Genomic DNA, 27,482 nt, shown 5'->3' with positions numbered 1-27,482 from the left:
ACAGCTCCTAAGTCCCCCACCAGACTTCATTCACCTGACCCACAAAATCCTGCTCTCTTCCAGGAAGCTGCCAGGAGCCATACTTTAACCAGTCATGCTCCATTGCCCTAGGATGGAGCTGCCTATACTTGTGTGACTTGGTCATTGGTGATCCCATCAGACAAGGGCTCCCCAGAGCGAGGACCAGTCTCCATCTTCAGATAGGAGAGAGCAGGTAGGGCCATCTCCTTCAGCAGACAGGGGTTCCCACCCATAAGGACCAGACTTTGTTCCACAAAGCTTAGGACCCTGAGGGCAAGTGTTATAGCTGCACTATTAAGTCAGAAATTTTTAGGGGTGCAATTCTCCCTCCCATTAGACTGGGAGTTCTTGAGGGCAGTCTGTGACTCTACCACCAGACAAACAGGATTTTGAGGGGCAAGATCTGTCTTCCCTATCAGACCCAGGCAATTGCCCCAAGGGGTTGGAAATCTACCAGTCAGAGACATTGATTCCAACATAAAACTTTATTGTCAATACACAGATGTCTGGCCCCACTGGCCTTGCCTTTCTCTTCTTGGTGCTGGGGCCCACTGAGGCCCCCCACCAGCTCTGGGTGAGAGCAGGGGCCAGGGCTGCCCATCCTTAGGTCAAATCCTGGCTGCATTGGCCAGCACCCCTCTCTGTGCTCATCCTTGCTGCTAGGGTTCCCACTCTCATCATCCAGCATCCTTCTCTGTCCTGGCTCCTCTGGACCTAGGGCTCACAGGCACAAGCCCTGTGGATGCTGCCACCTTCAGAGTCTCTGGCCTCTGCCCAGGTGTAAGGGAGAGGATGTCCTCTGGCCAGGCTGTGCCAAGCCACACTAAGGGCACAGGAAGACGCAGCAGCTGGGAGTGTGTGTGTGCAGGCCCCTTGGCTCCCATCCTGGCCTCTCAGTGGCTGCTCTTGCGTGTTTTAAGGAGCATATGTGAGCTCGAGTCATGAACCTGCAAACCAAGAGGTCCTGTGAATCTCCCTACCCTGATATTGTAGGCTCCCTTACTCACCTCCTGTAGTCTCACCAGCTGCCTCAGCCGGGCCTCCCAGGGAAGTTCTTCATAGGTCTAACTTGAGCCTACCTAGTACCCCCTCTGAGTTTGGGAGCCCAGGGTGTATCCTGAGCAGATGTTGGTGGGGGCAGAAAAAGAAACTGAGTAACATGGGTGTGTGCCAGAAGCTCAGGAGGCAGCTGCTTCTATGTACTTTAGATAGATCCTGGGGTCCTGTACCCACAGTGGGCCTAAGTATCTGTCACTGGTCAGGCACTGAGCTGGCTGATGCCACACACACTAAGAAAGGGTAGGTTTGAAGATGCTAGAGAGGAAACTAACTGGAAGGGTGAAACCTCTCCAAGAAGGAAAGTGCAGAACCTAACCAAATGGGCAGTGACAGCGGAGTGGGTGGAAATTTAAGAGGTGGACTGCTGGGTGCAGTGACGCCCGCCTGTAACACCAGCACATTGGGAGGCCGAGGCAGGTAGATCACAAGGTCAGGAGTTCAAGACCAACCTGGCCAAATGGTGAAATTCCGTCTCTACTGAAAATGCAAAAATTAGCCAGGCATGGTGTCAGGTGCCTGTAATCCCAGCCACTTGGGAGGCTGAGGCAGGAGAATCGCTTGAACCCAGGGGGCAGAGGCTGCAAGTGAGCCGAGATCAGGCCACTGCACTCCAGCCTGGGCGACAGAGTGAGACTCCGTCTCGAAAAAAAAAGAGGCAGACCAGATTTTGGAATAGACAGAAAATTTGACAAATGGTCCGGAGGCCGGTCTGTGCTGGACTGGGCGGAGTGTCAGGGTGAGTGCCCATTGGGTGGGAAAGGGAAGGCACACCTTTTCCATGTCAATGAGAGCACTGAGCAAGTCTTGCTGGTGAGACTTCTGGCGGAGGTCCTTGGATGACAAAGCCTCCAACGACCCGCTTGTTTTGCGTCTCTGCAACACCTCTGCCTCTTGCTCCTGGTTGAAGCGGATTGCACGCACTTCCTCCACGATCCTGGGGGTGGAGCAGTGAGTGCCTTTCAGAAGGCTGCAGGGGAGGGAAGCAGCTCTCCCACCTCTTCCCTGGAGTCACCCACGCTTCACTCTCACGCAGCCCTGACAGAGACCCAGGCCGAGCTGTGCCCTTGTGTGAGGTGGGAGGAACCCGGAGTCTGGATTCCAGCTCTTCCACCAATAAGCTGGGGGACCTCTCTTGGGCCCAGGGTCTGCTTTATAAAATGGTGAGGGCGTGAGGCCAGAAGATTCTGATGCTCCACCCAGCTCTGACTCACATGACTTGAGGGCACCCCCAGTACCCTCCCCTACGTGTTGAGCTCATCTCGGATCTCCTTGTACTGCGTCAGGTTCTCCTGTATTGCCTCAAGCACCAAGCAAAAGTTGTCGCAAGTGTTTTCATTGAGGTTCGACAGGGGGCCCCCCACAAGGGGTTCCTGGGGGAGACCAGATTTCTCCGAGCGGGCCACCACACAGTGCACCACTGGCAGCTGCTGGTTCTCGTCCTCCTCTTCCTCTGCGCCTGTCTGGGAAGCGGGGCATGGAGAGGGGTTGGGACAGCTCAGGCAGGTATGTCCCCCACACCTGTTTCCTGCTTGGCTTTAGGAGGATGAGTTTCTTAGGATCCCGGGGTTCGAGGGCCCTCATTTCACTCTCACCAATATTAGCCTCCCTACCTTGCTGGGGGAGCCCAACTTTAAATGCACATGCCCTTCCCCTACCTCTTTAAAAATTCTCACCGCTTTTCAAAACTTAGTCCTGCCCCAGATTTCAACCCTGGTAAACCCTACCCGGAAACTTATTAAAGTCCTGCCTACTCTCAAGCCCAAGGCTCCAGCTCTCTGTTCTTTTAGAAGTACTCTCCTCCTTTCCCCAACCTTATGGAAGTACTGCCCCTGAATGAATAATACGGTAACTAACATTAATTGGGTGCTTACCATGCACCAAGCACTATTCATTTATCCATATAACCCTCATAAAAGAACCCTATGAGTTAAGTACTATTATTATTTCCATTTTACAGAAGAACAAAATTGAGGCTTAGATTGGGTAAATGCCCCAAGGTCACCCAGATGCTCAGTTCTGAGTTGCATTGGAAATCTAACATCTAGAAAATCCACACCTTTTAGAAGCTCCAGTTGGTATGTGGGTACTCAAGATGGGGGGCTGCGGCCTCCAGGTCTCCAAATTGACTTTCTCCAGGCCCTTGATTATGCGAGCACTCACATACATGCACATGTGCTCAAGTCCGCTCTCACACACACTCCTGTTCCTCCCTTCTGCTCTCCCCATCCCATGCACCTCACTGAAGATTATTCGATGCTGTTGTCCCTGCTCTTCTGCCTTCATCATTTGCTCCAGGTTGGTGGTCACCACGACGACGAACAGGTTGATGCCAATGAAGGCACCGATGGTGATGAAGATGGTAAAGTAGATGGCACCCCCAATCTCCATTGCATACTCCCTCTTCTCTGTCCTGCAGATGGCAGGCAGGGGCCCCATCACTTCCCTGGCCCTTTTGGCCTGAGTTTCCTTATCTATGAAATGGGAAAACCATCCCAAGTCCTACTAGGACTTCTGCCTGTGTCACTGCTGTTGTACAGATCCCATTCCCTACTCCTGTCTCGATAGCTGCACTCTCCTAAGCATCCGCTGTGCTGACAGACTGCGGCTGATTCTCTAACCAACCCTGCAAGATGAGGATGTGCACATTAACATGTACATTAAGTTTAATCTATTAGCTACAATCTTTTTTTTTTTTCTTTTTTTTTTTTTTTGAGATGGCGTTTTTGCCTAGGCTGGAGTGCAGTGGCATGATCTCAGCTCACTGCAACCTCTGCCTCCTGGGTTCAAGCAATTCTTCTGTCTCAGCCTCCTGAATAGCTGGGATTACAGGCAGCTGCCACCATGCCCAGCTAATTTTTGTATTTTTGGTAGAGACGGGGTTTCGCCATGTTGGCCAGGCTGGTCTCGAACTCCTGACCTCAGGTGATCCACCTGCCTTGGCCTCCCAAAGTGCTGGGATTACAGGCATGAGCCATCATGCCCAGCCAGTCTGATTTTTATCCACTACCTACGCCATAATGGAGAATAACTATAGAGGCCCTTTATCTACTGGGCTTCTATACTCACATGTAGGAGGTAAAAGAAATTAAGGGGTCCCACTTTCTGGAGTATGGAAAGAAATAGGATGTCGACTTAATGGAAAAGAGGTAAAGAATAGAACACAAAAATGAGTGTGGGCAGTGGGTTTAAGAATGATTGAAACGAGACCTGATGTTTCCAGGAGTTCAGGCAGTTTGTTGAGCTGGGAGGTGGCTCTGTAACCTGAGGCACACTACAGACCCACTTCCCTATCCAAAGCCAGCTACCCAGCTGGTTAGCATGATGGGAGAAGTCCCCATAACAGGGTTGGAATGGGACTCTGAATGTATGGAGATTCAAGGGGGACAAGGCATCAGGTACCACAAGCCTGGGTATTTCCTTTTCCTCTGTTTAAAGACCTGGGAACCCCCGCTTCCACGGGACCATCCTCATCCCAATCCCTGGAGCTCCCACTCTCAGGGAGAGCCCTCACACCCTACTGGTTTCCCTGCCCCACAGGCAGGATGAGGCTAGAAGTCCCACCAGCACTCACTGGAAGTCACTGTAGATGTTCACCCAGCCGTCTTGGGTGATGCAGATGAAGAGGGTGTACAGCGCCACCCGCATGTTCTGGAAGTGCTTGGGCACGAATGCACCAAAGAGGGTTACCCCAAACACGGAGAAAACCTGCCAGAGAGAACAGAGCCCCACCCCAACTTCACCCAAGGGCCTGGAAATAGGACACGAAAATGTCATGCAAATGAACACTGCCAAGAGAGTCACAGGGATTCAGGCCCACAGGCTTCTCTGCTCCTCCAGACACCCCTCTATTCACAATGACCCAAGGGCCCTGTTACGGGGAAGGGAAACAGCTGGGGGCGAGGGCAGGGGCAGGGGCAGGCACTGACCAGCATAAAGAAGAGGATGAGGACCATGATATTGGCCAAGTCAGGCACAGACTGCAGGATGACGCGGATGATCCGGGCCAGGGGCTCCACCGCCATGCACACATGCACCAGACGAAGTGCCCTATGGTAGAGCCTCTCAGGGGTGCCCCTAGTCCCTTCCCAGCCCCCTCCCTTCGCCCACCCTCCACCAGCTGCCTAGAGAGGCAGAGCTGATCTCCAGCTGGTCATTATCCCCCCATCTCATTTCTGGGTTCCAGATAGGTTCCCCTCATTTCTCCAGAGCTCCCAGCTCACCTGAGAGTGTAGTTGATGGCGGGGATATTGATTTCCGTGCTGAAGAACCCCAACAGTAATTCAAAAACAATAATGAAGTTGAGGATGTTCCATCCGTCCTGGGGGGTAGGCCAGCCCCAGTGGAGTCTGTCAGGCCCAGCCCATGGGGGCATTCTAGGTCTCCCCTCCCCAAATCCCAAAGATGGTGGCTCAGTGTCCCTCTCGGAGCAGGACCAGTCAGCTACCATCCACTGCTGTTACCCTGCCACCCCCCAAATGTACCACAAAACACATGTGTACTCACTGTCCCATACATGTGTCAATAGCCAAACACAGTCTCAGACACACAGAGAAGACCCTCACAGATACACAGCTGGTCCCTAAGCTGAGTGCCCAGCTTGACTAAAGCATGCTCAAAACAGCCTTGCCCTGCAGTTAGGTAACCTGAAAACACTTGGCCGCTCCTGCCTTTATGTGACACACACTACAATTAATAACAGCATAAAAATGAATCCTAGTGGAAACATCAAGGAACACTGCTTCAGTAGCCAGTTCTGAGAAGAAATAGCTCTCACAGCACAGGAAAGGGAGACAGGCACACTTTACAAGCCCCTTGTCCAATGAAGCGCTTACACAGGAATGAGGTGGGGAAGAGGAGGAAACTCACAGGTATGAAAAATCTGAACAGTGATCCCGCTTCTAGAAATCTGATCCGCAGATACTCTGGTCGAGGTAAAAATGATATTTGTATAAGGTTGAGAATAACCAACATGCCAGGTACAGTGGTGCAAGCCTGTAATTCCAGCACTTTGGGAGGCTGAGGCAGGAGGATTGCTTGAGCTCAGGAGTTCCAGACTAGCCTGGGCAACATGGCAAAACTCTGTCTTCACAAAAAATATAAAAATTAGCGGGGGGTGGCGGCGTGTGCCTGTAGTCCCAGTTACTTAGAGGGGTGAGGTGGGAGGATCATTTGAGCTCAAGAAGCTGAGGCTGCAGTGAGCCGAGATGGGTGCTATTGTACTCCAGCCTGGGCAACAGGGATGAGACCCTGTCTTAAAAAAAAAAAGAAAGAAAGAAAAGAAAAGAAAGAAAGAAAGGAAAAGAAAACCAACATGTCCAATGATCAGAAGAGACTGACTGGATAAACTATGGCACATTAAATTACATTAAATTCAATGGAATACTATGTAGCTATAAAAAGAAAAACGAGGCCAGGTACGATGACCCATGCCTGTGATCCCGGTGCTTTGAGAGGCTGGTGGGAGAGGATCGCTTGAGGCCAAGAGTTTGAGAACATCCTGAATAACATAGCAAGGCCTCATCTCTACCAAAAAAAAAAAAAAAAAAAAAAAGAAAGAAAGAAAAATGAGAACGATCTCTATGTATTGATACAGACAGATTGTCAGGATCCATTCAGTGACAAAAGTAAAGTACAGAATAATGTTTATAGTATGTTACTGTTAGGAAAGAGAAGATTGAGAGTATATACATATTTGCTGATTATTGTAAAAATAACTACTGGGAGGATGCCATAGTTTGAATGTTTGTCCCCTCCAAATCTCATGTTGTAATTTGATGTTCAGTGTTAGAAATGGGACCTGGCCAGGTGTGGTGGCTCATGCCTATAATCCAAGCACTTTGGAAGCCAAGGCGGGTGGATCACCTGAGGTCGGGAGTTCAAGACCAGCCTGACCAACATGGTGAAACCCCATCTTAAAAAAAAAAAAAAAAAAAAAAAAGAGATGGGATCTAATGGGAGGTGGTTGGGTCATGGGCGTGGATCCCTCATGAATGGCTTGGCTCCATCCTGATGGCAATGAGTGAGTTCCCTCAAGAGCTGCTTGTTAAAAAGAGCCTGGCACCTCCCCCTCATGCTCTCTTGCTTCCTCTCTCGCCATGTGATCTGCACATGCTTCACCTTCTGCCATGAGTGGAAGCAGGCTGAAGCCCTCACTGGAAGCAGATGTTGGCACCGTGCTTCTCATACAGCCTGCAGAACTGGGAGCCAAATACAACTCTTTTCTTTATAGTTATTCAACCTCAGGTATTCCTTTATAGCAACACTAAATGGACAAAGACAATAAAAAAGAGACTATAAATATAAAAACATTACCTAGAAAGTATAGGGGTGGGAGAAAGGGGATGAGGGGGCAAGAAAGAAGTAAGAATTCTGTGGGTACCTTTCAATATAGTTTTGACCAGCATCTGTGTTAAAGATTCAAAAAGAAAACTGTTTTTTGAAACAGAGTCCCACTCTGTTGCCCAGGCTGGAGTGCAGTGGCACAATCTCAGTGTACTGCAACCTCCGCCTCCGCCATTCAAGAGATATTTATACCTCAGCCACTAAGTAGCTGGGATTACAGGCATGCGCCACCATGCCCAGCTAGTTTTCGTATTTTTAGTAGAGACGAAGTTTCACCATGTTGGCCAGGCTGTCTCAAACTCCTGGCCTCTAGTGATCCTCTCACCTCAGCCTTCCAAAGTGCTAGGATTACAGGCATGAGCCACTACACCCAGCAAGAAAACTATATTTAATGAAAAAAAAAAAGTTCTTAAATGTATTGGGCAGCCCCATAAGCACAAGTCCTCCTGGCCTCTCACACTCGGAGTCTGTACCTTCTCCACACAAGGAGATACAAGTCTGCCTGTCTACAGATCCACCTGTATATCCATTCAGTATGTAGCTCCTGTTGTGTGCCATATCCAAATCCAGTTTCTGAGAATATAGGGTGTCTGCCTTGTTGGGCTCACAGACTATTTTGAGGGAGATGGATAAACAGCAAATTTTAACTCCATGCAAAAAAGAAAAAAAAAAGTGCATAGCATGATGGAGACACAAAGCGGCACCTAACCTAGTCTGGGAGACACAGGAAGACTTCCTGGAAGAGAAGGCATCTGAACAAGTCTGTAAGTAGGAGTAAAGCAAGTGAATAGGGAAAATCAGATTTTGTAACATGTAAAAATTACATGAAATTCCAATTTGGGCATCCACGGACACAGCCGTGCCCATTTCATTTTTGCGTGGTCTGTGGTTGCTTTTGTGCTGCCACGGCAGAGGTGAGTCATTGCAACAGAGACTGTACAGCCATGAAGCTTAAAATCTTTATTATCTGGCCAATTACAGAAAAAGTGTGCTTATCCCTGCTGACCTCTGTAAATTAAGGTAGATGCTCTCAGCCCCATTTCTCAGATGAGGAAGTCAGGTTTATCCAAGACTACAGAGCTGGGGAAGGCTGAAGCAGGGATTGGAATTGGAGCCCAGGGAGGCTGCACTTCTAGTACTAGTTACTTTCTGCCACATTGTACACATCTCAGAACTAACACACAACTCTTTCTTTCTGCGCGCGTGCGCACGCGCACGCGCACACACACACACACCCCCTCAGTTTGGAGGGCCAGGATTATAGGGGTGGACTGGGTGGTGTGCAGTCCCCATGAAGGAGTAGAGGCAAAGGGCTTGGGATCTCACCTTCCAGAAAATCCAGAAGCCATTGAGCCAGCCAAGGAGAACCTCACAGATAAGAATGGTCAGCACAATGTTATCTATGGTAGAGAACAGCTCATAGTGTTTCTACATGGAAGACAGAGAAAAAAGAGGGGCAGAGAGGTCAGTGGAGCAGGGCCTGGGTAAGCCGGCAGGGAGACGATGTCTTTGGGGGAGGAAAGGCCCATATCATTGCTGCTGTTGGTCCTCAGCACCCTTGTCACTTCCTTTAAAGCACACTTTGCATGTGTGTGCCAGGCACTGTGCTAGGGCCATTCACGCATCACTTCATGTTACCATCACTGTTATCCTGCAAAGAAGGTTTCATTCCCGTCTTACAGAAGTGGAATCAGAGTGGTGCCTATGTGTACACAGCTAGTCGATAAAGATTGTTATCTGGGCTGGGCAAGGTGGCTCACACTTGTAATCCCAGCACTTTGGAGACCAAGGTGGGTGGATCACAAGGTCAGGAGTTCAAGACCAGCCTGGCCAATTTGGTGAAACCCCGTATTTACTGGAAATACAAAAAAAAAAAAAAAGCTAGCTGGGCGTGGTGGCAGGCGCCTATAGTCCCAACTATTCAGGAGGCTGAGGCAGGAGACTCACTTGAACCCAGGAGGCAGAGGTTTCAGTGAGCTGAGATGATACCACTGCACTCCAGCCTGGATGACAGAGCGAGACAATGTATCCAAAAAAAAAAAAAAAAAGATTGTTGTCTGATTATAGACCTTTGTCCCTAACCTCTAGTGTAGGTATATTTTGGAGAAGGAGGTAGGAGAAGCAGAACAGGCTCCAGGATTGGGAGGAAAAGGCCTGGCCCCTGAGAATGGAGGATACCAAGCTCCATCTGTCCTAACCTCTCCTGCTGCTCTAGCTCTCCAAATTCTCCAGGTCAGGTCTGTCCAAACTCCTGGGTATCCTGCTACTCATGGGTCCAGGACATGCACCCTGGATGGATGAATTGGTAGATGGATGACTGGGGTCTGTCCAGAGCCTAACTCACATTCTCCCAACCTCAAACTTTCTCCTTCAGCTTCACATGGCTTCGAACCCACTAACAGCCCCCACAGTGCCCAACTCCACCTAGCAGTCACCCAAGTCACTGTGTCTCCTCCCTTTCTTTCTTTTTTTGTGAGATCTTGGCTCACTGCAAACTCTACCTCCTGGGTTCAAGCGATTCTCCTGCCTCAGCCTTCCAAGTAGCTGGGATTACTGGTGTACGCCACCATGCCTGGCTAATTTTGTATTTTTAGTAGAGATGGAGTTTCACCATGTTGGTCAGGCTCGTCTCAAACTCTTGACCTCTAGTGACCCACCCACCTCAGCCTCCCAATGTGTACTCCCTTTCTTCACCCCAATGTGCAACAGACTCAGTGCCTCAGGGCCCACTGCCACATAACGGGGTTGGGAGGGCCTCCTGCTACCCACACCTTGCCACCACTCCTATCCATCGGCCAATGCCAGGCTGAGCTGAGCTGCTTAAACTCAGATGACAGGTTAAGGTTTATGGGTTCCTCAACTATTCCAAATTCCCAAAGGGAATTCTGCCTACGATGAGGAAAAGCTTCTTTTCCCTTGTTTATTCTCTCAGTTCCACCCTGGTGGCCACCGGAGACAATAGGACATCCACACCATTATTCAAAAAAGCATTCTAAATAGTCTTCAGCCCAGCGTGGTGGCTCACACCTACAATCCCAGCACTTTGGAGGCCAAGGCTGGAGGATTGCTTGAGCCCAGGAGTTCCAGACCAGCCTGGGCAACATAGTGAGACCCTGCCTCTAAAAAAGAAAAAAAAATTTTTTTGACACACAGTCTCGCTCCAGTCGCCCAGTCTGTCACCCAGGCTGGAGTGCAGTGGTGCAATCTCGGCTCACTGCAACCTCCACCTTCTTGGTTCAAGCGAATCTCCTGCCTCAGCCTCCCAAGTAGCTGAGATTATATGTCTAACACCACACCCGGCTAATTTTTGTATTTTCAGAGAGATGGGGTTTCTCCATGTTGGCCAGGCTGGTCTTGAACTCCTGACATTAAGGGATCTACCTGCTTTGGCCTCCCAAAATTTTGGGATTACAGGTGTGAGCCACTGTGCCCAGCTCAAAAAGAAATGTTTAAATTAGCCAAGCATCATAGCTTGTGCCTGTAGCTGTAGTCCCAGCTATTTGGGAGGCTGAGGCAGGAGGATCACTTGAGTCCAGGAGCTTAAGGCTGCATTGAACCAACATGGCGCCACTGCACCCCAGCCTGGGTGACAGAGACCCTGCCTCTAAAAAAAAAAAAGAAATTAAAACATCAAAGATAAATTATACTGAACTTCAAGTTGGACACAGAGAAGTCTCTCACATGCTGTTTCTTCTGCCCCAAACGCTCTCTCTCCCACCTCTCTTTGCCTGGCCAACTCCTACATGTCCTTGTTTTCTTTTTCTTTGCTGTAGTGACAAAGATCACATCCTATTTCTTTTTTTTTTTTTTTTTTTGAGACACAGTCTCGAATTGTTGCCCAGGCTGTAGTGCAGTGGCGCAATCTCCGCCTCCTCAGCCTCCCGAGTAGACGGGACTACAGGAGCCCGCCACCATGCCCGGCTAATTCTTTTGTATTTTTAGTAGAAACAGGGTTTCACCATGTTGGCCAGGATGGTCTCGATCTCCTGACCTTGTGATCCACCCACCTTGGTCTCCCAAAGTGCTGGGATTACAGGCGTGAGCCACCGCACCTGGCCCACATCCTACTGCTTTTTTACTCTCAGCTCTATTGTCACTTTCTCCAGGAAGCCGGCTCTGATGCCCCAGATTAGGTTTGAGTGCCTTCTTTGAGCCTCCATGTACTCTGGGTGCTACTTAGGCACTTGTAGTGAGATTTTCTGTGTGTCTGCGACAGGACCCAGTTGTGCCTACTATCCCTGGGACCCTGGCACTCTGCACAGTCAGTGCCTGCCTGGCACTGAGTGATTCTCCCTTAGTGACTGCTGGTTAGAATTGAATACCCCTCCTCCAGAAAGTATCCATTTGCCTCCCTCTGCTCACATCCTTCTTCTCCTGCCCTTCCTCTACAAATCCAATGCATTCATCAAAGCCAGGCTACAGAGCCCTTCCACCATGAAGTCTTCCTTGATCTCCAGATTGCTAGAAGGTCAGAGCTGACAGACGCTTGAAGAGCATCCAATTCAACTATCATAGACAGTTGAGGAGGCTGAGGCTGGGGAGAGGGAAGCCCCCATTAGGGTTAGTGGGGTAGAGGCCATGATGGCATCCCACCTGGTCCAGGTAGGAGTTGGTACGGAGAGCGATGGTGATGGCGTTGATCACCAGCAGCACGGCCAGCAGCAGTTGGAAGGCAGGGTGTCGAAGCAGCTGCTTGATGAACATGCGAGTGATGAACTCCTGCACGTCCCAGGCATCCTGGGAGAGGGCAGGACGTTCCTTCAGGCAGCTGTCACCATAGGGAGCCTCTGCCTGGAGGTTTGCTCTTAGAGAATGGGGGCCCCTGGGGCCCACTCTACTCGGGGGAAGTCATCTGAGAGTGGATCATGGAGTGGAGACATCAGTGTAGAGGTCACTATCTAAATGGCCACTAAAAGTGGATTACTATTGGAGGATCTTTGTGGAAGTCATTGCCAGAGAATCTTTTGGGACTCTCTGACAGTGAAGACAATCATTATATAAGGGTTCCTACAGAGGGTACTGCCAGGGAATTACTAACATACCATGGGCAGTCACTCAGGGATCACTGCTGGGGAGGGTCCTCTGGGAGTGTTTAGAGAGTAGAGGGGGCAGAGTTACCATGAGGGCCTGCTGCCCATGAGCACAGCTGCAGGAGGCCACTGTGGGGCGAGAGCTATCCTTACCACTTTGTTCATGACGTCCTGGCGGTTGATGAGCACCTGCTCCTCTGGCTGACTGTAGGACTCGTGAATGGTACTCTGCAGGACAGAGGGGCGGGCCCTCAGTGCAACTACTGCCTCTCCAAACTCCATATGGTTCTCCTGAGCCCTGCTCCACCTGGAGAGGACGGTATGGGCGTTCCACTGCTGCCGCTGGGCCTTTTCATTGTAAGTCATGGTTGTTTAGTTTCTTCCTTCTCTTCAAAGAGTCTTCTTTCCAAGTGGTCTCACTCCCCTTGTGGTGATATCACAGAGGCCTCTGTGACCTCCAGCTTTCTGCATTCTACTAAGGAATTCCAACCTGGAGAGAAGCTCTTCCCAGTGGCCCTCCTCCACATCCCACAGAAGTCTGGGGATGCTGCAGGGATGCTGGGCTGGGGGCGGATGTCAGAGGCTGATGGGAGCAGGTTAGATCTGTGCAGCCTGGCAGGAGTCACAGGGATGTGTCCCTGCCTTGGATCCAGGGGCTGGAGGTGAGGCTGGCATGAGGAGTGGAGGAAATGTTTTCCCCAGGGCCTTCTCAGGGCAGACCTCAACCTGCACCCCTCCCCACCAGCTGCCTCATCCTACCTGCCCAGTCTCCAGCGCTGTCCCTACCACTTTTCCGTGCAAGGTGTGTTTCTCCATCTGCAAAGTGAGTTTCTCATTTTGTGTCCCCCCGGAAATGGGGTAGGAGATCACCATTAGCCTTCTAAGAGCTGGGGAGAGGTAGACATGAGTCAGAGCCCTCATTAGCCATGGGTCATCCACCCACCACCCTAGCAGGTTTGGAGCTCAGGGGCAGCCCAGGCCGATAGGCTGCACAAAGGGTCAGCCACCTATCCTCTGGCCAAGAGCACTCACTTCAGTCCCCTCCGGGGGGCAGATTTCCAATTCTAATACGAAAGTAAAGATACATATAGACTCATTTTTAGAAAAATTGACTTTATTTGGTTGGAAAGTGTCCCTCATGTAAAATAAAGAACACCTGTGCAGACCCAGTTTGGGGGAGAATTGCCAAGGAACTAGGGCTGGGGGGCAGGGCTGTGTCCCCAGGGATGGGAGGATGAGGTGGAAGAATTTCTTCTTTGGCAAGGGAGGAGAGGGTGGCACAAAGCTCACTTCACTTTACCCAGTTCCAGGGGGGACAGGAGTGGGAATGATGGGGGCCTAGGCAGAGGGGTCAGCTCGGGGTGGGACCATGACTAGCAGTACCACTTCCCACCCTGAACAGAATCCAGGGATGCTCTGTTCTGGACATGTCAGAGGCTAGGGTTGAGGTGGCTGTCAGGTCAAAGGTCAGGAGCTAGGGTGCTGGCCAGGGTCAGAGGTCAAGAGGTTGGAGGTTGTTCTCTGGGGTCAGAGGGCAGAGATGGGAGTGCTGAATCTTCAGGGTCAGAGGGCAGGGACTGGAAGGACTGTTCTCTGGAGTCAGAGGTCAAGACATAGGAGCTGCCTTCAGCCTGCGCCACTCCCCAAGCCCCCAGGCCCTCTGAGTACAGCTCCTGGTTCTGCTCCTTCCACTGACGGAACTTCTCCCCAGTCAGCTCTGGGTCACCCAGTACTTCCTCCAGGACCTGCAGCTCCTGCAGCTTTGCCTATGTGGAGAGGAGGGGCTGAGGGACCACAATCACCCTGGGAAGTAGGCAGAGTCTGAGCCCCAACTGCACTCTGCAGTCTAGGGCCTGGAAGCCAGCACCTGGTCAGCATGGTGTGAGGAGCCTAGGTGAGACCCAAATCCCCACTTGGAACCTAGAACCTGGCCCAGTCCACAGCTGAGCCCATTGTCAGCTGCTAAGCCCAGAGTCCAGATCCGAGTCTGGAGTCTGGTGCCCAGGGTAGAGGTGAGAGCTGCAAACCAAAGCCTGAAGCCCGGAGCCTAGTCCCTTGCCATGCCCAGAGCCCCCACCTAACCTTGAGTGTGCTCTGTAGCGCCCGCACACGGTGCGCTCTCTCATTGAGCTGGGGGTCTCGGTTGCGCCGCATGAAAGAGCTCCGACACTGATCCAGGGTCAGGTATGGCTGGCCCAGGGGGGACACACCACCCTGCCTCAGCCCCCGTACTATTCCTTCCAGTGCCTCTTCACTGCTGTCTGTGGGAGGGAGGAGCAGGATGAGGATGTGCTCCCCCAGCCCCCAGCCCAGCTCCCAACTCCAGTCCAGTACCTGTCAGAGAGCCAAAGGAGGTCCGTGGGCTGTGCTGTGTGGGGGTGGCTGCAGGTGACGTATCTCCATGGAGGGGACTCCTAGCTTGGGCAGGGCTGGGCTGCAGACAGGGTGGAAAGCACAGAGGGTCTCCATCTGAGCTCCACACCCTGCTATTTACCCCCACCTCCTACCCCAGGCAGCCCCCTACTCACTGAGGCTGAGCGGGACCCAGCCTCATCGTCTGGGTCTTCTGCTTCCGTCTCACTGTAGCAGTCTGGGGTGAGAAGGAGCAGTTAGGGAACCCACAGGGTTTTGGGAGGCCAGAGAGTGGTATAGAGCATTTGAGTTCTCAGCCCCCATCCCAGGAAAAACAGAGGCTCAGGTGAGGGTTCCTCCCGCTCAACCCCGTGAGACACCCACCTTCCTCTCGGGGTGGGGGGGCCCGGCCTGGAGACTGGTACTTGGAGATGCAGGTAATGAGATGACGCACCCACCTAGGGAGAGCAAGCGAGTCTCAGGGGGTTTCCATCCACTGGGGCCCTCCTGTATGCTGGGGGCTTTTTACCCACATCATCATCTAATGATCCTTGGAGCAACTCTGAGAGGAATGAACTCTTATGTACCCATTTTATGATGATGAAACAGGGAAGAGAAGCGAGTGCTGGCTATGTGTGGTGGCTAGCATGTTACTCCAGCGCTTTGAGAAGCTGAGGTAGGAGGATTGCCTGAGGCCAGGTGTCTGAGACCAGCCTGGGCAACATGGTAAATCTCATCTCCCCCAAAACTTTTTAATTAGAAAAAGAGATGCTGGGCACGGTGGCTCATGCCTGCAATTCCAGCACTTTGGGAGGCGGATCACAAGGTCAGGAGTTCAAAACCAGCCTGGCCAACATAGTGAAACCCTACTAAAAATAAACAAATTAGCCAGGCATGGTGGCCGGTGCCTGTAGTCCCAGCTACTTGAGAGGCTGAGGCAAGAGAATCACTTGAACCTAGAAGGTGGAGGTGGCAGTGAGCCAAGATCACACCACTGCACTCCAGCCTGGGCGACACAGTGAGAGTCTGTCGGGGTGGGGGGGGGGGGGGAGAGAGAGAGAGAGAGAGAGAGAGGGAGGGAGGGACAGAGAGAGAGACAGAGAGAGAGAGAGGGAGGGAGAGAAAGTGAGTACCTTGAGTACCTTGATCAACCACTCTCAGAGAGCTGGGATTTGCATCTCCAGGCTCCCGAGCCCAGGCTCCCAAGCTCAAAGAGGTTGGGAGTTACATGAGAGGAGGGGCTAAGGGAGGTGGTACTCACATGCTCAGATCCATCAGGGTATCAGCAGCGAAGATGAAGGGTTTGTACACATCATGGGTGAGCTGAAACACGCTGCCAGGGAGTGGAGAAGCCTTACTCAGCCCGGGCGTGCCCACCCAGAGCTCAGACAGGCTGGATTCTGGGCGCCCCAGCCACTTGCCATACCTCCCACTGCTACCCCATCACCCTTCCTCTCCCTTTCTGCCTCTGTCCCCCAGCCCATCATACCCCAAGACTTAACTATTTCTTCTTCTGATCATGTCCACTTTCCAGGCTATAGTTGGAGACATTGATGAGGCCCTCAGCCTTCTCATCCTGGGAGGATCACAACATCAGGGTCAGGTTGGAACCCCAATAACCTCAAGGCCCAGTCAGCTCCTAGTTACCCCTCGGGCTCCTGAGGGTTGTGGAGGACAGAAGGCATCTCCTGGGCTTGCTAACAAGTTTCTCTGTTTCTGGAGCTCAGGGCTGGAATCTGGGGTGGGAACGGGAGGTGTGGCCAAAGGATGCCTCTAAGCCAGGAAAGGGGAGCCAAAAATATCGGAGGAATAGTCAAAAAAAGAGGGGCCTGAAGGCTGGGCATGGTGGCTCACGCCTGTAATCCCAGCACACTGGGAGGCCTAGGAGTTTGAGGCCAGCCTGGGAAACATGCCCATTTCTACAAAGAATTAAAAACAGCCAGGCATGGCGGCATATGCCTGTAGTCCCAGCTACTCAGGAGGCTGAGGCAGGAGGATCACTTGAACCTGGGAGGCTGAGGCTGCAGTGAGCTGAGATCATGCCACTGCCCTTTAACCTGGGTGACAGAGCAGGACTCTTGTCTCAAAAATAAAAATCAAAAAACAAAACAAGAAGAGCCTGCTCATGCATTTGTTCCTTCAGTAGACACAAACTGAACTGCTTCACACCCTAAGCTTTCCCTTCCTGGTCTTCTTTCCCCTTCCCATGCGACTAACCCCCAGGTACTGCATTGTCAAGGAGCACCTGGAATCCTCAGGATGGACTGGACACCTCTGCTGTGCTCCCACATGTCCCTTGGGTTTTCCCTTTATCTTAGTGCACGGTCCCTACATTGTCCTTGAGTGTGTGTTCATTCCTCTCCCCTACTGGCATCTAAGTTCTGGAGAAGCAGAAACTACCCAACTCTTCTAAGTGTTCATAGTGCCCAGCCTAGAGCTGGGTGTACACTAGGCATCTGAATGCTGAATGAATAAATGAGAGAATGAATGGCCCATCACTGGGATGGACACAATATCGGAAGGAGAAGAAGTGGGCAGAATAAAAGTGATTTTTTGGCCAGGCATGGGGGCTCACGCCTATAATCCCAGCACTTTGTGGGGCTGAAGTAAGAAGAATGCTTGAGCCCAGGAGTCTGAGACAAGCCTGGGCAACATAGCAAGACCCTATCTCTTAAGAAAAAACTCCTGAGGTCAGGAGTTCAAGGCCAACTGGCCAACACAGTGAAACTCTGACTCTACTAAAAATACAGAAATTAGCTAGGAGTGGAGGCAGGTGCCTTTAATCTCAGCTACCTGCAAGGGGTGGGGGCAGCTAAGGCAGGAGAATCGCTTGAACCTGGGAGGCAGAGGTTGCAGTCAGCCAAGATGGTGCCACTGCACTCTAGCCTGGGTGACAGAGCAAGACTCTGCCTCAAAAAAAAGAAAAAAAAAAAAAAAAGATTTTTTCTCTATATGTCCGGTGATACCTTTTCCAAACTGCTTTTATGCATATAGTAACTCATTTCTCTCTGAAGAGAGCCCCATTTTACAGATGAGAACATCAGAGCTTGGGACCAGGAGTAAGAGTGAATGATAGAATAGAGATGGGAATCGAGGCCTGGAGGTGACTCACTTGCTTACCCATTTGTGTGTATGGGGTCTTACCTGGGGCTGGCGGTACCAGTAGAGCGTGTGTCCCTTGAGCACAAACCAGCAGCGGCGCCAGCGTGGGCCCATGAAGCCACCAGGTGCCTTTCGCAACAGGAGCCAGCCATCACAGTCTGGCCGGCCCAGCTCACGGCATGACACGCGCCGGCGGCTCAGCCGGGTCCCCAGGCCTGTAGCAGCACAGAACAAGCTGGGCAGTGAGGGGCTGGCAAGGCGCCCCCCACCAAACCTGCTCCCTGGCCCTCCATGAACATCCCCTCGTGAGATGTCTGAACCCACGATCTGCTCAGAACGCTACATGTGTTATTCCTGAGGTGGGATGACCTTTCCTATTTAAGAGATGAGCAAACTGAAGACTAGAAGCTAACCTGTTTGCTCAAAGTCACAGAGCTAGTGAGAGGCCCAGAATGGGAGCACAGCTCTTTCTGACCCCAGAAACAGAATGTTTCTAGGAGAGGTTGTATGGGAAGGATAGAGGGTGATCTTGCCCAGCATGTAAAGATTTCTAACAGCTCCTCAGACAGGGGGACCCCCACCCTGTCCAGTGCACCTCATACCTTTTGATTTCTTCCGACCAGCAACAGGACTCTGAAAGGACATCAGAAGGGTGAGAGAAGGATCTAGGTACAGACCCACCCACCTCCTTGCTGAGCCCCTGAGCTTACCTTGTTAGGAGACTCAGGGAGTCCTGGAGTCTCTGCTACCCCTGCTGGGAATAGGACTGGGGGTTCTGGGGGGATGGGCAGGGGCTCAGGGTCAAGAGAGGCAGAGTCTGTCAAGGAGGAAGGAGAGAGAGGAAAGTCCATGAGCCCAGTCCCAGGCTTGGGGTCAGAACTGGGCGCCCAGATGCCATGTCCAGGGCATCCATGGGGCTCTGAGACTACCTGTCCAGGCAGGGCTGGGTCCGGGACTGGGGTTTGAAGGCAGGTCAAAGGCAAAGACGTCTTCGGATGGGGCCCTGGGGAGGGCAAGGGGAATGAGAGGAGCCCATGGTGCCCCGACCAAGACACCTGGGCAGAGCCTGCTACCTGGGAGACAGTGGGGGTGGAGACAGCGATGGGCTCCTCCGGCTCAGGGAGTCCAGGACCTGTGGGGGTGTCTGGGGAACAACCAGGAACAGAGTGATGGGGACAGGGGTCTGAAAGCAGGTGATGGGGAACAGCGGGGGGAGGTACCTGTGGGGAGGATCTAAAGGCAACTGGGGGGTGGCAGGGGAAGATGCCTGTGAGGGGGTCTGAAGGCAGCTGGGGGGGGTGGGGCAGGTACCTGTTGGGGGGTCTCTGGCATCGGGATCTTCCTCAGCACTAAGCTGAGTTCAGCTGGCTCCCGAAGCAGCTCCCTCACCATGTTCTCATGGGGCCATCCCACCTGGGGACAGAGACCCTGGCTGGCATCAAGCTGGGCAGGAGGCTGTAAAGCAACCACCAACTCCCACCCTCATGCTAGGGGCTCTCTCTCAGCCTCCCACTTCTGCCTCCCTCATGTAGCCTCCTGGGAGCATCCATGGGCCCCATCACCGGGGCTCTGCAAAGGATGCTCTCACCAGCCTAAGCTGGCTCATCTGGAAGGCAGCTTCCACAACCCTGGTCTCCCCGGGACAGAACCTTGGTTGCCTCCCCCACCCACCAGCCTTGGGTTCCACTTGGTGCCCCCTTCACCTCCGACCACGTCCCTCTCCTCACGCACCACCACCTGTTCGTTGATCTGGACAACCTCGTCTCCAGGCTGGATCTGAAGTCGGGAGTCGGTGGCAACCTGGCATGGGGAATGGGGCCTGAGGCTGGCTTGGCTGGTAGGTGAGGGGCCTCGGGGTGGGCGGCTGAGAAGGATATGGGGCTCTCACCTGGGTGTCCACTTCGTACACAAAGTGCTGGCAATTGCTGGTGGTGCGAATTTCCAGACCCTACAGAGGCAGAGGCTGCAGTCACTGGGGGTTGGGGGGCAAGAGGGTCGGCAGGCAGGACCCCCACCAAACACCAGGACTCTATGGTGGGTGGAACTGTGGCAAGAGCTGACCCCAAGCTGGCCCCAGACTTGCTGTGTGACTTTGGACTTGCTACTCCCCTGGGCCTCTGCCTTCTCCTCTGCTAAGAGCCAGAGGGAAGCTGCGGACACTGGTTTCTGAGGTACCAGCTTCTCAGCAATGTTCCTGAAGGGACTAGCAGAGAAGGGCAGGGATAGGGCTCTGATCTTCCCAACTGGTCAAAGGCTAAATTGGGAAAGGTCATGTCCTCTCCCTTTCTCCTAAGTGCCCTGGAGCCCCTGACCCCATCACCGTCCCAAGGCTAAATCAGGAAAGGTCATGTCCTCTCCCTTTCTCCTAAGTGCCCTGGAGCCCCTGCCCCTATCTCCGTCCCAAGGCTGGAACATGCTACCTAAGGCCACACCCATGTGGCCCCTCAGGACTGGGGAGGTGCAGAGCAACGGGAGACCCTGGCCAAGTCCTCTGGGCCTCCATTTTAGCATCTGTACAAAAAAGGCTTTCTAGCCATGGCAACACAAGGTTCTGCGGTATCCTGGACCACACTTCAGGGCCTAGACAAGGATGCCAGGGGGTCAGAAGTGAGAGGTGAGAGGCAGGGCTCACCAACGGACTGTCCAGCTTCACCTGCGCGAGCACGGCCCTCTGCTCCAGCAGCTCCTTGGGGCAGCAGACCAGGATGTTGTGGCAGATCCCAGCCACGTGGCTGCACTGGGGAAGGGGAGCGGGCTGTCTAATCTGAGCCCAATCGCCCCCCACCCCCACTCCCTTCCCACCCCACAGACTCACGATCCTCAGGACTGTGCCCTCTTTCTCGGCCACTGGACCATTCTGGAAGGAGAATGAGAGAGCAGGGGCCTCCCCTGAGCAAGGGCTATAAGGGGACTGCCTTCTCCTGTGGGCAGGGTGGAATTCCCTGCAGTCCCTTCCTGCCTTCCCTACACTGGCCCCCTGTCCGGAAACACAGGGCCTTAGCATTTCAACCCCAAGGGCACATGTCCCTGATATCAGGTCCCCAGAAGTCACCACACATGCCCTCCCCTCCCACCCTATCCTGAGTGTCAAAATTCCCCTGCCAGCTAGGAGACCCCAGGCCCCGTTGCCCCATACCCAGTAGCAGGGCCTCCTCTCTTCCTGTCTCGCACGTCCCAGTGCTCATACCCGATCCTGGGCTGATTCACAGGTTATAAAAAGCTCCAGCCCAGCTTGGTCTCTAGGGCATGGGCCAAGCCTGGCCCTTGGTTTTCCTACCTCATGCAAGACCTGGCTCAGCTCCTCCAGCAAGTCCCGGATCTCATGGCAGGCCGAGAAGTCATTTAAGTGGGAGAAGAGGTAGCTGGCAGGGGAAGGATGGCACAGTGGTTAAGGGACTGTGCTTAACCACTCAGAGCCAATTACTCACCTGAGACTTGGGGATAATACCTGCTCTGATGGGTTTTGTTTTAGAGTAAAGGAGATGATTGAGACACCTAAAGAGCTTAGCACACAACTTATTTGTCCTGTGCCTACCACATGCCAAGCCCTGTTATGGGCACTGGGGAAACAGATACTAAAGACATCATACATCAATATCAATTTAACTTCAGCTGTGATGAGTATCATGAAACATTGGATAATGAGTTTATAATGTTATTATTATTATTAATAGTATAGCTCTGAGAGTGTACAACAGGGTAAGCTTCCCTGAGGAGGTTACATTTGAGGTGGGGTCTGCAGGACAAGCAGCAGCCAGTGGACAGGGTGGGGGAGGGTCCATTCAGTGGTTGTTGATGATACTGATTATTACAAGCTGGAGGGTGGAGTGGGAACCCAGGCATCCCAGTGGCTCTGCATAGGTGGACTAACCCCTTTGCCCTGCTCCACCATATACATATACATATATATATATATATATATATATTTTTTTTTTTTTTTTTTTTTTTTTTTTTGAGATGGAGTCTCACTTTGTCGCCCAGGCTGGAGTGAAGTGGCACAATCTCAGTTCACTGCAGCCTCTGCCTCCAAGGTTTGAGCAATTCTCCTGCCTCAGCTTCCCGAGTAGCTAGGATTACAGGTGTGCACCACCACACCTGGCAAATTTGTTATATTTTTGGTAGAGACAGGGTTTCACCGTGTTGGCCAGGCTGGTCTTAAATTTCTGATCTCAAGTGATCCGCCTGCCTTGGCCTCCCAAAGTGCTGGGATTACAGGCATGAGCCACCGCGCCCGGCTCACCATATCTGAACAAGAGCCAAGCTCCGTTTTTCTCTCCCGCACCCTGAAGGAGGCCATGGATGACAAGAGTCCCCCTGTTGTCACCCAAACCTGGGTACCTGTGGAGCCAGAAGAGGAGGGTGTTGGCTTCATGCACGAGCTCAACAGCCGCGCAGAGGACATCAACAGGGGTCTCGGCACAGTCCCCCAGGCGGCCTTGGACTACACTCCGGAAGTCATGGGTTGTCCCCAGTAGTCCCTCTGTCAGGCTCTGCAGGTTCCCTGTCTGTAGCCTGGAGCTCTGTGCCAGAGAGAGGGCAAGTCACCTTCCCTGGCAGCAGCCAGCCCCCCATCAGCACTCCCCAGCCAGTGCAACCAGCATTCACTCGCCAGGGCCTGGAGCTGTTCCACCCCGCCTAGGATGAGCTCCTGGTGTCCCAGAGACCGCACAGCCAGAGCATTGAGGCTACGGGGGCAGAGCTGGAGCAGGTTTTTGCCAGGCAGCTGCCAGTCCTCAAAGGGATAGTCCTGCAGGGAGTCGTCAAGACCTGGAGGGAGAGCACGGGTCAGCTCAGGGAAAGCAGAGGCATCAGGACATTTTGGGCTGGTTCTTCACACCTGCAAAGCCCTTTTCCCTCAAGTCTAACCCTAATGACAATCCTGACACCCAGGCTGCTCTGCCCATTTCACAGATGAGGCCACTGAGTTGAGAAGCAGGAGAGTATAGGGCATGGGCTCTCAAAAGGTGGTACCCAGGCCAGCAGCAGCAGCCTCACTGGAGAACCTGTTAGAAATGCAAATTCTCAGTTTCTGATTCACACCTGCTGAATCAGAAACTCTGAGGTTGGGGCCCAGCAGTTTGTATTTTTGTTTTTGTTTTCTTTTTGAGACAGGGGCTTGAGATGTAATCACAGCTCACTGTAGCCTTGACCTCCTAGCCTCAATCCATCCTCCCACCTCAGCCTCCCAAGTAGCTGGGACTACAGGCACACACCACCACATCCAGATAATTTTTGTATTTTTTGCAGAGATAGGGTTTCACCATGTTGGCCAGGCTAGCCTAGAACTCCTGGGTTCAAGCAATCTGACTGTCTCAGTCTCTCAAAGTGCTGGAATTACAGGTGTACGCCACCATGCCCAGCCCACAGTTTGTAGTTTAATGAATCCTGCAGGTGATTCTGGTGCTCCCTTAAGTTTGAGAACTAATGATATATAGGGGATAAGAACAAGAGGCTATGGAGTCACTGAGACCTGAGTGCAAACACTTGAGCAAGAAATAGCATTGCTCTGTGCCTCAGTTTCCTCACCTGTAACATGGGGATAACAAAAGTACCTACCTAATCATGTGTTTATTAAATGATATGACATATGTCAAGCCCCTGGCCATTGTCTGGTTCATGGGAGACAGTCAATAACAGCCATCATATTATTACCGCCAGACTTTACCATGACCTACCAGCCCTGTATGATCAGGGTGCCACCTCCCTTTCCAGCATCAACTCCTGAAGAGCCCCTCAAACTCAACACTTCAGATGCGCAGAATTAACTCCTTGCATCTCCTGGAACACCCTTTTACTCCAGGGTCCTTACTAGTGCTATTTCTCCTGCTGTTCTAGCTCCTTCACTTCCTTTTTCATCTAACTTCCTCCAGGAAGCCTTCCATAACTTCCCAGGCTGGGTTTGGGGGGCTCTCCTCTTGTTCCCACTGCCCTCAGCATTTGGGGGATCCCCCAGCCTGTGCCTGGACAAGGTAGACACTCAAAAATAAGAAAAGCGTCTATTGAGGACTTACTATGTGCTAAGCAAAGCTATAAGAGCTTTACACACATTAATATATTCGATTCTCACATTTCTACGAGGTAAAGACTATCATTATCCTGTTTACAGATAGGAAAACTGACACAGAGCAGAGGTTAAGTAGCTTGCTCACTCTTCGAAGGAATTCTTCCCCTCCTGAGCCAGACTTCTTCACTGGGGCGGGTGTGTGTGTTCCCTGTGTCACCTTAAGAGCACTGGACTGGGAGTTCATGAACCTGTCACTCCTTGGCTATGGGCCTCTGAGCCACTTCCTTCCTGCATGGTGACTGTATTGGGCTGCCGCCCTCCCAATAGACCTGGCTATTGAGCTACAAATGAGCCTTGCCATGATTGTCTCATTTTTACTTCATGAGATCAGAGTTGCCTTTCCCATTTGATGGACAGAAAAACAGATCTATGGTCACAGATCTGGCAAGCGGTGGAGGTGAACCTGGAATCCAGCCTGGGAGTCTGACCCCAGCCTTGAACCCGTGCCCTTACCCGGGCTCGTCCTCCTGAGCCTGCCTCCAGTGGGCTCCAGCTCCCCACTCTGGGAGGGGTGTCCTGATTGCCTGTCCCCAGCTGCACCATGTCAAGAGGCCCTCCCTTCTCTGAGTCTGTCAGTGGGGTGTGTTGTTTCCCATCTGTCTGGGCTCGCTGAGCCTGGACAGCACCTTACCCCTTGGATAGGAGCCCCAGGGTGGGGCTGTGTCAACCTCTTCAGTCAGGCCCAGGGCTTCTGCTTCTGTCACTAGGAGCTCAGGGTATGGAGAGGGGACAAATGACACCAGAGACAGAGCAAATCACTTCCTGGCCCTGTGTGTCAGTTTCTGACTCTATGAAATGGATTTAACAACAGCCCACTGGGCCCTGGGGCCAGGGAAGATGAAGGAGATGCAGTGGGCGTGGGCCTGCCAGGCCTTCCTCCTGTTTTCATGACACCGCCTCCCCATCACCACCCTGAAGGCCTCCTGGGCTGCTGCAGTGATGAGGGACTCCCTTCTGGGTCACTGGGCCCCCTGGGGTCATCTTGTCTGTCTCTCTGCCCAGCACAGTACCTGAATATGGTAGGCACTCTGTAAATACTTGCTGACTGACAGACTGATAGAATCCACAGGTTTTGGAGTGCAGTGGTGTGATCTTGGCTCACTGCAACCTCCACCTCCCAGGTTCAAGCGATTCTCCTCCCTCAGCCTCCTGGGTAGCTGGGATTACAGGTACCTGCCACCACGCCAAGCTCTACTATAAATTTTTGTATTTTTAGTAGAGACAGGGTTTTCACCATGTTGACCAGGCTAGTCTTGAACTCCTGACCTCAGATGACCCACCCACCTGGGCTTCCCAAAGTGTGTGATTACAGGTGTGAGCCACCGCACCCAGTCCGAAGGCTCTTTTTTCTTTTCCTCTCCTCCTCCCTCTTCCGACGGGACACTACACTTAGTCCCCTTCGAGCCCAACTCCACCCCAGCCCCACCCACCTCTCAGCCAAGCTGCCACCTTTCCGGGGGTCCAGGTCTCTACGGGTTCCATGGTCCAGCTCCGCTGGTGTCCGCCGGCTCGAATCAGCTCCTGTTCTGCCCTGCTGGCGCCGGAATTTCCGCTCCCAGAGCCCAGGCCTGGGGAGGGGCTGGGCTGGGTCCCGGGCGGAGCTTACTGCATACCTGGGCCCACAGAGACGGCCAGGTGAGGCGCTGCAACAGCCATTGGTCCACGCCCATCTGCCTCCTTCCCCGCCCTTCAGGCATCCTAGGGCTCTGTCATCTCGCCCCGGCTAGGGGGCAGTGCCACTGGCCTCAGATCTTGGGGTGGGGCCCAGACCCTTGGGCTCCTCAAGAAAAAGCCACAAGAGGAGCGGTAAGCTCAGTAGCAAAACACAGAGGTGAGGGGCCGGGTCCCTGGGTGCCTAGGCCAGCTCTTGTTAGCTGCATGAACTGGGGCTGACCCTCATTTCTGTGCCTCAGTTTCTAGGTCTGTAAAACAGATAAAACAGACCCTACTTCAAAGGGCAGCTATGCACAGTATTTGAGTGATAGCTTGAAAACTTTTAGAACTGGGCTGTTTGGCCTTCCTTTTATTTTGCATTATGGACTCTGGCATCTGGTGAGGCCCATGAATGCTTTCTCAGAATAGCTGCTTATAAAAGCATAAAACAGGCCCGGCGTTGTGGCTCATGCCTGTAATCCCAGCACTTTGGGAGTCTGAGGCAGGTGGATCACTTGAGGTCAGGAGTTCAAGACCAGCCTGGCCAACATGGTGAAACCCCGTCTCTACTAAAAATACAAAAACTTTGCTAGATGTCTTGGCATGCGCCTGTAATCCCAGCTACTCGGGAGGCTGAGGCAGGAGAATCACTAGAACCTGGGAGGTGGAGGTTTTAGTGAGCCAAGACTGTGCCACTGCGTTCCAGCCTGGGAAACAGAGCAAAACCCTGTATCATAAATAAATAAATAAAGGCACAAAACAAAATGCTTAGGATTGTAATGAGAGCAATTATCAAAACTATATTTAAAAACAAATTTGGAGGTGGGGAGCACTGGCACCCAACTGATGTCCCAGCTACTCGAGAGGTTGAGGTGGGGAGTATCACTCGAGCCCAGGGGTTCAAAGCCACCCTGGGCAACATAGCAGGACCCCCCCCGAACTCAAAAAAAGAAAACCACAAATTTATGATATTATAATATGTGTTTATTAACATTAAGACTGGCCAAAAGTTAAATTTTCCTTTTTTAATGACCACAGTGTGTTGTCAACCAACTGTAGGGTGATTTTTGACTCACTTCCTCTTACATATTGATCAGCAAACAACTAAAGACAGGGAATGCAGAGGAGTGGAGAAGCCCTATCGAAAACAGGCAGATTCACCTTTTGGTGACTGAACCACTGCTAGGCCCGGAGGTGCCCAGTTAATGGCAGCTACATCACAGGAACATCTGAAACAGAAGGTGCTCACATACAACTTAGCGGTGGTTTAACAACAACTGTGATTTAGAAATCATTACGAGCATAAATATTTTGAGATATTTGCAATTTGATATGAAAATACCTGTGATTTCTATTGGTGACTAAGCCAAAAATACTGCTACTACTTCAATCCATGTAGAAGGAAATCATAAATTTTGGTTAGAGGTTAGCGAAAATAAAAATATAATTTTTTTCCCACCCAAGTTTATGGATCCCCTGAATTCTGTTTTGTTTTGTTTTTTTTTTTTTTGAGACGGAGTTTCACTCTGTCACTCAGGCTGGAATGCAATGGCACGATCTTGACTCACTGCAACCTCTGCCTCCCAGGTTCAACTGATTCTCCTGCCTCAGCCTCCTAAGTAGCTGGGATTACAGGTGCCCACCACTACGCCCAGCTAATTTTTGTATTTGTAGTAGAGATGGGGTTTCACCATGTTGGTCAGGCTGGTCTCAAACTCTCAACCTCACGTGATCCACCTGTCTCAGCCACCCAAAGTGCTGGAATTACAGGCGTGAGCCACCACGCCCAGCAGATCCCCTGAATTCTGAACCCCAGAGTAAGAGCTTTCATCTTAGAAAAATGTCTGACACATACTAAA

General features: G+C 52.1%; 2 protein-coding genes across 3 annotated transcripts; both read right to left on the bottom strand.

Moving 5' to 3' along the window:
* Positions 1 to 494: 494 nt before the first annotated feature.
* CATSPER4 (cation channel sperm associated 4) lies at positions 495 to 13,117 on the bottom strand. 2 transcript variants are annotated; one of them, XM_032300919.1, is made up of 10 exons: positions 12,606 to 13,117; positions 12,016 to 12,159; positions 8,749 to 8,850; positions 5,301 to 5,398; positions 5,007 to 5,127; positions 4,652 to 4,785; positions 3,316 to 3,490; positions 2,326 to 2,540; positions 1,852 to 2,014; positions 495 to 968 (listed from the first exon to the last, which is right to left on the bottom strand). In XM_032300919.1, the coding sequence occupies exons 1-10, from the start codon at positions 12,816 to 12,818 to the stop codon at positions 915 to 917; spliced, it is 1,419 nt and encodes a 472-aa protein (XP_032156810.1). In that variant the 5' UTR covers positions 12,819 to 13,117; the 3' UTR covers positions 495 to 914. The 2 variants fall into 2 exon arrangements, with proteins under 2 accessions (XP_032156810.1, XP_032156811.1); XM_032300920.1 differs by lacking the exon at positions 495 to 968 and having other exon boundaries at positions 1,927 to 2,014; positions 2,292 to 2,540.
* Positions 13,118 to 13,548: 431 nt separating this feature from the next.
* On the bottom strand, positions 13,549 to 26,157 carry CNKSR1 (connector enhancer of kinase suppressor of Ras 1). Its single transcript, XM_032300918.1, has 21 exons — positions 25,401 to 26,157; positions 22,516 to 22,673; positions 22,245 to 22,426; positions 21,184 to 21,268; positions 20,722 to 20,763; positions 20,539 to 20,643; positions 19,795 to 19,854; positions 19,638 to 19,706; positions 19,218 to 19,319; positions 18,980 to 19,050; positions 18,836 to 18,909; positions 18,617 to 18,723; positions 18,509 to 18,539; positions 17,949 to 18,121; positions 16,307 to 16,380; positions 16,066 to 16,137; positions 15,189 to 15,262; positions 14,981 to 15,042; positions 14,787 to 14,886; positions 14,535 to 14,713; positions 13,549 to 14,218 (listed from the first exon to the last, which is right to left on the bottom strand). The coding sequence occupies exons 1-21, from the start codon at positions 25,450 to 25,452 to the stop codon at positions 13,952 to 13,954; spliced, it is 2,139 nt and encodes a 712-aa protein (XP_032156809.1). The 5' UTR covers positions 25,453 to 26,157; the 3' UTR covers positions 13,549 to 13,951.
* Positions 26,158 to 27,482: the final 1,325 nt, after the last annotated feature.

Source organism: Sapajus apella, unplaced genomic scaffold (genome assembly GCF_009761245.1).
Source record: "Sapajus apella isolate SASKATOON/1434 unplaced genomic scaffold, GSC_monkey_1.0 scaffold43, whole genome shotgun sequence".
NCBI lineage: Eukaryota > Metazoa > Chordata > Mammalia > Primates > Cebidae > Sapajus > Sapajus apella.
Note: the sequence above shows the minus strand (reverse complement) of the source record. Positions and strands in the feature narration are given on the sequence as shown.

Coding starts and splice junctions, on each gene's coding strand:
- CATSPER4 (XM_032300919.1), bottom strand. CDS start 12,818: ATGACTTACAATGAAAAGGCCCAGCGGCAGCAGTGGAACGCCCATACC. Junction 3,491..4,651: donor AACATCTACAGTGACTTCCA/GTGAGTGCTGGT, acceptor TGCCATCTGCAG/GACAGAGAAGAGGGAGTATG. Junction 2,541..3,315: donor ATCGAATAATCTTCAGTGAG/GTGCATGGGATG, acceptor CCCGCTTCCCAG/ACAGGCGCAGAGGAAGAGGA.
- CNKSR1 (XM_032300918.1), bottom strand. CDS start 25,452: ATGGAACCCGTAGAGACCTGGACCCCCGGAAAGGTGGCAGCTTGGCTG. Junction 19,855..20,538: donor TGAAGCTGGACAGTCCGTTG/GTGAGCCCTGCC, acceptor CTGCCTCTGTAG/GGTCTGGAAATTCGCACCAC. Junction 19,320..19,637: donor AGATCAACGAACAGGTGGTG/GTGCGTGAGGAG, acceptor CTCTGTCCCCAG/GTGGGATGGCCCCATGAGAA.